Source organism: Apaloderma vittatum, unplaced genomic scaffold (assembly GCF_000703405.1).
Source record: "Apaloderma vittatum isolate BGI_N311 unplaced genomic scaffold, ASM70340v1 scaffold41382, whole genome shotgun sequence".
Taxonomy (NCBI): domain Eukaryota; kingdom Metazoa; phylum Chordata; class Aves; order Trogoniformes; family Trogonidae; genus Apaloderma; species Apaloderma vittatum.
In genome coordinates this window covers 1-10023 of record NW_009702783.1, presented here as the reverse complement: position 1 = coordinate 10023, position 10023 = coordinate 1, and the positions used below count along the sequence as shown (strand labels likewise).

The 10023-nt window shown below is 48.3% G+C and overlaps 1 protein-coding gene across 1 annotated transcript in view; it reads left to right on the top strand.

Annotated features, from left to right (window-relative positions):
* Positions 1-8887, top strand: part of LYPD6 (LY6/PLAUR domain containing 6) — a 9480-nt gene extending 593 nt beyond the window's left edge. The window contains exons 2-5 of the mRNA XM_009864342.1: positions 289-414; positions 1797-1895; positions 7393-7523; positions 8684-8887. Of these exons, the coding sequence (XP_009862644.1) occupies positions 289-414; positions 1797-1895; positions 7393-7523; positions 8684-8887 (560 nt within the window). The remainder of the gene's footprint in view (positions 1-288; positions 415-1796; positions 1896-7392; positions 7524-8683) is intronic.
* Positions 8888-10023: the final 1136 nt, after the last annotated feature.

Genomic DNA, 10023 nt, shown 5'->3' with positions numbered 1-10023 from the left:
TCTAATTCTGCGATTTTCCAGTATTCTCTACAAGAAGCTGTTAAATCCTGTCGCAGCAGGGTGTCCGATGATTTTATCGACATCCTGCAGGGTTTTTTTGCAAACCGGTTAAATGGTCGCAGTGACAAACGCGACCGCCCTTCCTACCTGCGGGAGGGCAGCTGAAGGTTCGTGGGACCATCACAGTGAGGTTTTGGGCGGGGGGAAGATGAGCGTGGTTGTGGGGTTCGCTCTGCTCACCCTTGTTCTCTGCCAGGTGAGATATTTTTTCGGCTGCCGCATGAGGAGGGGCCTCGCTGGGCGATGGCCTCGCAGCCCGCACCGCAGTGGTGCTCGGCTTGCTGACGGGCTGCCTGCCGGCGGCACAGCCCAGGGACTTCACCGTGAAGGACATCGTCTACCTCCACCCCTCCAGTAAGCCACCTTCGCGCGGGCTGTCAACCCAAAGGTTGAGGGGGGCAAAAAGCTGGGCAAAGATTAATTAAACGTCCTCTGTGCTTGTGAAACCAGTTGATATGAAACCAGACCACTGCTTCCCGGAGGGGTTAAAGGATGAGCTGGGGTTGCAGGTAGTTGCTGAGCACGCCAGGAGGGTTTTGTTCACTGTTTTCTGTTTCTCTCCAGATATGGGACTGAGCTCCGTGGCCACGCGGTTGGCCTGACCACATCGGTAGGGGTGAGGAGCTGTGGCACCAACTGCTCTCACCTTCATTTCACTATATCCCTGGAGCAATGCTGTAGCGAAGTTACACTTTTTTAGATCTTCCACAGACTCTCCTTTCACTCTCCTGTTCACTTCATCAGATACAAACTTTTTAAGTTCCAGAAGTGAGCTGTTCCCAGTCAAAACTCACTGCTTTCCCAAATTTGGCTGAAAAGTTTATATTCCTTGCAAGATGAAATTCCTGTTTGATGCCCCAGCTATGACCTGCCTAGATGTCCAGGGTGAAAGGAGTGAGTTTGATTAGTGCTGTTGTGTTTGTCCCACCCCAAGCTGTTCCTGGAGGGCAGCACCAGCCTCACCGGAGATGCTCCCAGGTGACTTGTTGGCCCTTACCCCAAGGAGCCTGGAGAAACAAGAAGTTTCTTGCTTTACCTCTTGTACCCAAAAGGGTTCTGGCCCAGAGCTGGTGGACAAGGGGAGGAGGTGAAGAGGAGGAAGAGGTGGGATGCAGGGCTGTGGGGGTTCAGCTTACTTCACCCCGTGGAGATAAACGTGACCCGTTCACCATTTGGCTTCTGAGAAGGTGGCAGCATCTTGAAGACATAGTGAACGAGCTACAGAAGCCCTGCCAGGAGACCACGTAAGAAGTTATTGGCGAGATAGATTAGGACAGAGTCTGCTGTTATTAACTGGAGGGTCAGCAGATTGGTTTTTCTTTCCTTTGGGGACATCAGCCTGCCTTCAAAAGGGATAGTGGGACAGTTTCCAGGAGTATTTTAATCCATCTGATATTTTGTTATCAGCCCTGATAAAGCAGCAGCAGTGGATGTGAGCTCCGATAGCATGATAACGAGCACTCCTTGCTCACATTATCTCCCTTTGAAGTCAGCAGCGGGCACTTTTGCTAAGCGAGCACGGCCAAACTGAGTTGTTATTGTACCTGTATGTGCCTTTCCTGCACAGCTACTGGCGACAGGATTGTCACAAGTCAGGACCCACCTGATGAAGTTGACAGGTAGACTTGTGGAAAGACACGTCCAAAGAGAACAAATGTTGCTGTGTGCCGTTGAAAAAAAATATCGGAACTGGATTCATTGGCTCATTTTAACTGCATGTCGTCTATCCCTTCCAGCCACGCCGTATCCTCATGGGTTTAAGTGCTTCACCTGCGAAAAGGCAGCGGATAATTACGAATGCAACCGATGGGCTCCGGATATCTATTGTCCAAGAGGTAACCAGCTGTGTGCTAACATTTAATTTAAACCCGCCCTACAACAACCCTTCCCTGTCCCGCTGCGGGACAGGACTGAGCCCCCATTATTCCTGGAGTGTACTCGGATGCTGCTTGTAAGCCTCCTCAACAAGAAAGATGTGTAAGCGATATGAGTAATCCTTTAAGCTTTTCTGTCTCGTTGCTGTGGATGAAGTTTAGGACTTTCAGCTCCTCCCCGCGCTCCTCTAGCTTAGCTGGAAATTAAATCAGGCTGACACTTATTTAAGGGTTGTGTTTCTTTTTCGGGTTAGTCTGGTTCTTGCTTTGTTTGTGTTTCTCCCCTACGGCACAAGCCCACAGTCCAGGGCAGCTCAGGCTGCCTCTTTTTGGCCGGCATGGAGGTATTTTCAGTGTTTTGGGCTCATAACTCCTGTTGGAGTCTGAAGTCAAGAACAGCTCAGAAAATGTTTTGGAATACAGGCACTCACTTTATTTTTGAGACAGTCACAAGGCGTTAAGAAACACAGAATCATAGAACACCAGGTTGGAGGGACCTCAGGGATCATCTAGTCTGACCTTTCTTGGCAGAAGCACGGTCTAGACAAGCTGACCCAGCACCTTGTCCAGCTGAGTCTTCAAAGTGTCCAGTGTTGGGGACTTTACCACTTCCCTGAGCAGATCATTCCAGTGGTTGATCATTCTCATTGTGAAAAAATTTGTGTCCAATCAGAATTTCCCTAGGAGTAACTTGTACCCATGACCTCTCCTTTTTCCCTTGTATTAACGGTGTCTTCGCCTTCGTTGTTGCCACCTTTTAAATACCAGAACACAGTGATAAGGTCTCCCCTAAGCTTACTTCTCGCAAGGCTGAACAAACCCAGTTCTCTCAGTCTTTCCTCACATGGCAACCTCCCAGTCCTTGGATCATTTTTGTGGCCCTTCTCTGGCCCTTCTCCAGCCTGTCCATAACTTTTTTGATGTTGGGGTCCAAAACTGAACACACCATTCCAGGTGTGGCCTGACCGGCACTGAGTAGGGCAGGATAATGACTACTTAACTCAACTGGTGATGCCCTAGTTGATGCAGCCCGTTGGCTTTCTTGTTGCCCACCAGCTTCCCCAGGTCCCTTTCCCTGCTCCCCAACTAGGTGGATCCCACCTTGCACTGCACTATGTGTTTTCCCAGGTTCAGTACCTTACACTGGTCCTTGTTGAACTAATTAAGATTGTTCTACAGTCCCTGACGAAGCCTAATTAGTCAGCTTGTGTCCTCACCAGGGCAGGAGGCGGCTGTCCTGGGCTTTCTCTGGGCTCTGCACTCATCCAGGATGTCTGAGGTGGGACATTACAAGCGCCCTTGAAAAATATTCAGTTTGGATGCAGAAAGACAGCGACCAGCCGTATTTGCAGCCTGAGTCACAGCACGTTTTCTGGCCGAGAATTTATTTGTTTGAGCTGAAATGAGCACAACATCAACAGCAATGAAAGAGGTCAGGCCGGCTGGCATCAGATGAGACCGATATTCGTGGTCACTCTCCGTTGTGACAGGAGTGGGTGGTATTTACATGACTACCTGCCGATGGCTGTACGAGGAGAGAGGAGCAACTCCAAGGTCTGCTTTTTGGTAACAACAGCAGAGATGACTTGATCCCCCCAAAAATGCTGGTCTGGAAAGCAAGGTGCCTGTCTAGGGGGAGTTTAAGGGGAGAGGAAAACCATACTTTGATGCATCTGTAACCCACCAGCCGTGTTCCTCCAGAGCAGAGCTGCAAATTATGGTCCCCAGCCCTCCTCCTGCGACTAATAATGCCATTGCTCCCAGAAGTCAGCCGTCACTCCAGGGTGGCTTTATTAAAGCAGTTTTCCTTCCTTCTTGCTCTAATTTCCAAACGCTATTTTGAGCTCGTGTGAGGAAGCAGCAGAAGGGGACGCTCAGGTTTGGGGTGTGACTCCCGGCGTGCTCTGGGGACAGGGATTATCTGCCCGGGTAATACCTTATCTCTGGGAGCCAGAGGGGTGCGCTCACGGCATGGCCTCCCTTGCTGCAGGGATTCCAAACCTTGTTGCTTTGCTGGGGTTAAGTGGCAGGAGAAAATGAGAAAACTCCATCCCTCTATTATGCACCCTCGGCAAGAAGCCAACCCTGCCTTGGGCTGCACCCAGAGGAGTGTGGCCAGCAGGGCGAGAGAGGGGGTTCTCCCCCTTTGCTCTGCTCTGCTGAGACCCCACCTCGAATGCTGTGTCCAGCTCTGGTGTCCCCACCGTAAGAGGGACACGGTTCTGTTGGGACGAGTTCAGAGAAGGCCACAGAGATGACCCAGGGGCTGGAGCTCTGCCACCAGTGCCTGAAGAGACCTACAGGGAGGCTGGGAAGGAACTTTTTACAAGAGTGTCCAGCGATAGGACAAGGGGAAATTGATTTAAATTGAAGGAGAATAGGTTTAGACTGGATCTTAGGAAAAAATTCTTCAGTCAGAGGGTGGCAAGACTCTGGAATATTGCCCAGAGAGGTTGTGGATGCCTACTCCCTGGAGATGTTCAGGGCCAGGTTGGATGAGCCTTGAGCAACCTGGTGTAGTTAAGGGCATCCCTGTCCATGGCAGGGGGTTGGATTACATGATCTCTGAGGTCCCTTCCAACCTAAGACATTCTAGGAGTCTATGATTAATTTTTTTAAGACAGAATGCTATTACACAAAACAAGATCTTTACATTAACTGTAACATAGGACTCAGGTTTCTGTTTGCATTTTTAATATAATAAAATTCATTATAATGGAGACTAAATACATGAAATCCTGTATTGATCTGAGATGGCAAAGAACATTCCCTATAAGCCTCCTGCTCTGCATTAACCTTGTTTCCTTAGTTATTAGCTTCAGCTCAAGCAGAAGCTCTGTTAGTGATCCATTTTGTATGGAAACACCGCACTCAAAATACTCCTGGTACTCTATGTTTGGATGGCTTGTGGGTGGGCTGGCAACTCATGAAGGGGATAAAAGCCCCCACCACCACTGAGGTGATGTTCCAGCACTGTTACAGGCTGTGGTTGAGGAAGTGGGCTCTGAAAAGTCAGTATGTGACTCTGGAAATACCAGATTCAGTATTTGCCTGCCCAGTTTGAAGCAGAGAAGTCCAATTTCTCCTACTGGAGATACGTACCAGCCTTGGTGGGTCCTCAGTAGGTCGGGCTGGTTTGCTTGTGCTGAGCCTGGATGTTGGTCTGCACCATGACTTCTGGTTTCAGTTGCTGGTTTCTTCACTCTTGCTCCCTGTAAGGGCGTAGGAGGGTGCCCATGAGGTGGGTGTCCGTGGAGAACGTGCATTTTAGCTGTTGGGTGATGCTGCTGTAGGTCAGCATCACTCCTGGCAGGTCGAGACTGAGCTGGTGTGTTGTACATAGATATCTGGAGACACCATGTAGCTGAAGCACATTTTACATTGCCAGACAGTTCCACCAGAGGAAGGAAAAATGGGAAAGAAGAGGTGATGGTGTCACTCGTCATGCCTGGTGACGATGTAAACCACCAGCCCTGAAAATCCCCCAAATAATCACACAGAGCAGCAATCTCATTTTCAAATGCTTTTGTAGTGCAACGTGTTGCTGGACAGCCTGAATATTACTCCACAGTCAGCCTGGCTTTCAAGTGCTTCTAAGGACCCTCTGGAACAGCAAAATTTAGGAAATGTGAATCCCTGTCTTTTTTGGTACAATACCACCGACACCCAGCCTTACCCTGCGACCGTACTGCTCCCTTGCTTGGGCACCGCAGCACTTAGAACGCATTAACTTCCATGCTGCACTGTTTTATTTTAATTGCTCTAAATTTATCTGTTATTTTCTGCAAAATTTTTGCAGCGTTGGGTCCGTGTTCATCACAGGCTCAGCCTAGAGTTTCTCCTCCATCCTCCCAGCCTGCAGCCTCCCCATCTGCCTTACAGGAGGTGACAGACAGCAGCGATGGATGTGTGAGGCAAGGGGAAAATACGTTCTCTCCAAGACAATTGCACAATATTTTCTAAAACTGCACTTGGAAGAAAGAACAAAACAGCCTTAAAAGAGTTACGGGGTGCTAGAAGCTTTATTTGTTCTGCCTGGGATGTGTCGAGGGCGAGCTCCGCTGCGCGGAGCTTTTGCAGGAGGAATAAACCTCCAGTGGCGCACGCCCAGATTTGCTGAGGAAAGCTCAGAGAGACATCAACATTGTGAGCTTCACATCTGTAGTGCAGGCGAGCCTGGAAAAAAAAAAGGTGTTAAAAGCCGCGTTGTTGCAGCCCTGGTTTGATGGAAGGCAGCACAGTAAGCATCTCCGGCCGCCAATGATGTTTGCTGTGGATATCACCCTTAAGAGCAGGTCAGAGATACAACAGATGTCCGAGGGGTTTTATTGCCTCATGAATAACGTGCTCCCTCGGCTGTTTGCCGAATGCCTAAAACACGAGAAGCACGCAGGGCTTTGCCCAGTGGGGCTGGGTGGGAATGTTCGCTTTAAATTGGTTACGCTTCTTTTCTTTCCCCTCCGTGAAAGCAACAATTTCATTAACGATAAGGCTGATTAATAAGAAGGAAGGTGTAATTTAGAGAAGAAATATATAATGGCAGGTTTTCCTGTGTTGAAAAATCCAGCTCTGTCAACGTGGAGTGCTAGCAAAGGGAACAGCACCTTCAACTTCGCTTTGACGACTAAAGCATGAAATAAACCCAAATTTCTTTATGTCTGGGGGTAACCACAGCATTTGTCAGTCATCCTGCTTTGCATTTTCTGTGCGTTTTACAAGTGTCACGAGAGGAGTCGCTTAAACAAAAGAAGGAGGAGGATGATATCCCTTGGGGATGGGCAGTGCAGAAGATGCAATGGGGACACAGCCCATTCCATGGTGCTTTTCCCAACCCTCCTGATGGTATTTTGGCAATATTTTATAGACGATAAACCTGAGGGACAGAGAGGGTAAAGGATCTTCTCTGGGCTGTGCAGGAGCTGTGGGAGAGCTGGGATCAGGGCACAAGCAGAGGATGGCTTGCACAAGTAGGGAAAATGATCTCCAACGTGTAACTCTTTATGGAATTAATGGTTGGGCATGCAGCTAGGAAAAAAAATTAACCTACACAGCTGAAAGTTAGGTCTGGATATAAACAAATATTGGGAATATATTTTTTTTAAAGACAATTCCCATAGAACTAAGAGCGCACAAGGTTCGGGGTGTTTATCTGAACCTCCCTCTGTCACTTGATTATCGGATGTGCGTGTCTTTGTCCGTACCACGTTGACATCAGGAAAAAATCTCCACGTTCCAGAGTGCTTTGAAACCTCAGGTTTGTGCCAGAACTTGGGGGGTGGGTGTGTATTTAGTGGCATTTATGTATTTCAACAAAGACAATAAAATTCTCTTTTTTTAAAGAAAAAAATTCCAAGATTGGAAAAAAAGGTCTAAGACTTCTTACGTATTCCTTCCAGCTTGCAGACGACTATCACGACACTCGCGTTTGACAGGTAAACACATTTTTCTGTCTTTCTAGGTACAAGATACTGCTTTAGCCAACATATGATGAAAGTTACTGGGGAGAGCGTGTCCGTCACCAAACGTTGTGTACCATTAGAGGACTGCCTGTCCACGGGATGCACATATGTAAAGCATGAAGAATACAAGGTACAGGAGAAAAATTGCCTTTTTTTTTTTTTTTATGAAAAACAAGCAGAACCCTTCTGTCCTCTGCCAGAAGCCTGACTGGTTCAGTGGATAAATCAGCACTGTCAAAGATGAAGTTTCTCTTCTTAACGAGCTCCAGCTCATTCCCATTTGTTGCAGAAACAAAGGAATAACCTCTCCCAGAACAAAAGAGTAATCTCTTCAAATAACTCTCCTGCCAGCAGCTCAAGGGAGCAAACCTCTCCCTTCTGGCCGAGGAGCCCTTCTCCTGCCAAACTTCATCGCTGCCACCGACCGGTCAGGGAACACCTCTAAACCTCTGGAGCAAATGTTTTATATCTGAATCAGTTACTTATAAAATTTTTCTGAAGGTCAGTAGTTGACCTTTTTGAACTTCTCCAGCAGGTTAAAAATAGAAGAGCTTTCTCAGCTGCCGGGCACACCACAGCCCCATCTCTTTTTCACGCAGAATTTTCTGCTCTCTTGGCCTTAGTTGTGTTCTCTAAAGCTCTGTGCTCGGGCAGGGGACTGTAACTGGCCCTTCCTAGCCCTGAGAAGGCAGAACTGAATGTCCTTAGGGACTCTCCAGTGCCTGCACACAACTCCCCCCGCCTCAAAATATGAATAAATACTGATTTGTTTGAGTTCTGCCTTGTGAACCCTCTTCAACGGAACAACAGCGGTTTTCGTCAGTTTGCTTATTTGGGGTAGGAAAGAGAGAATCACAGAATCACAGAATTGTTGAGGCTGGAGAAGACGTCTGAGATCAAGCCCAGCCCATGACCCAACATCCCCACATGGGCCAGGGCACGGTACTAAGTGCCACATCCAGCCTCTCCTTAGTGGATCTGTCCTGCTTGCACTAGCCAACATACTGTTCCTGTATGGGGGCAAATTTTTCTCCAAGTAGATGGGTTAAAAAAATAAGAGGAAACAAGGGGGGGAAAAGAAAGGGGGAGAGGGGGAAAGGGAAACAAAAAAAAGGGAGAAAAAAAGAAATAAAAGAAAGGGAAAAAAAAGAAAAAAGAAAAAAGGGGGGAGAAAAGAAAAAGAGGAAAAAAAGCAGACTGCCAAAAGTCTTTTTCCCTCTTTCCCCTCCGTCTTTATTCAGTGACGTCAGTGTTTTCCACGTAACCAGCTATCAACCTGCTTCGTTTCAGATCTGCACCTCCTGCTGCGAGGGAAGCATCTGCAACTTGCCCCTGCCGAGGAACACGACCGATGCCGTTTTTACCACCCTCTCCCCGCTGAACAAAACGCAGCGGCCAGCGCAGCCCGTCCTGCTGACGGCGGCGTGTCTCTGGCTGGGGCTGGTGTCGCAGCGCTGGGGGACGCTGACGTGCATGGCGGGGTCTGCCAGCTGAGCTGGGCGACAACATCCGCGTGGACGTCCAACCTCTCCCTGCGGAGAGTTGTCTTTGAAAGACTGGGTTTTCCTCCTTAATTTTTGTTGTTGTTGTTTGTGGGGAACTAGCGAGCCTGGGGATGTAGACGTATTTGAAGGGGGTGAACCCATCGCGTGTTTCTCTACTGTTTTCTGAAGAAACTCATGCAAAATGTTGCCAGAATCCATGGCCGAGACCGACGCATACACTTTTCTTAATGTCCGTCTTTCCTCCATGAAGAAATGTTATTCAAAATTACTATATCACCGCCAGCTCCTGCTGTCATCGCTGACTCACTTGAAACTTTCTCGTTATAATTTGTCCGAGCGCTAACTCCAGTGTCTTGTTAACCTGGTTTGAGAACATACGGTAAAGAATATCATAGAATGGCTTCGGTTGGAAGGAATCCAATCCAACCCCCCCTGCCAGGGATAGGAATACCCTCAACTAGACCAGGTTGCTCATCCAACCCGGCCTTGAACACCTTGAACATGTCTTTGCAGTCTCCCCCCTCTCCACTATCTCCTGCTCCTCTCGGGGAGGGCAGGAATTCGTAGCAGGGTAGCAGTAGCTGGAAGGGATGAAGTGAAGGGTCCAGCAGCTGGACCAAGCCAGCGTTGCACACAGATGCTTCCCCCAAGGTTGTCCACCAGCAGCACGAAGAGCCAACCTCCTCTTTCTCCTAAAAAACATGCAGAAAAATCTCTGCAGTTTATAAACTGACCCAGGGAAACTAGAGGAGAGGTGAGACCGTGGTCCTGGGGCCTGGGATGCAAGGAAGAAGAGGGATGGCGAGCTGGTGGGTGTCCATGTCAAACTTTATTTTCACATTTTTTGGCACATTTTGCTGCACGAGAGAGCGTCGAGCCTGAAGATTTCATTTTCTTTTAAGCCTTCCTGCCCCTACAGAGGATGGACTGCGACTACCTACGGCTGCGTTTTGGTGACCCATGTTGCTTGGGTTTGCTCAGAAAATCGCGTATGCAATATTTATTTTTGTACGGTGGGTAGGATCGAAAGTGTATAAATGATTCCTAATACTGGTATCGCCAGGCAAAATGGTTGCTTTGCAAGCGGGTAAGCCTATAATATATAAAAAAGTCATAAACATATAT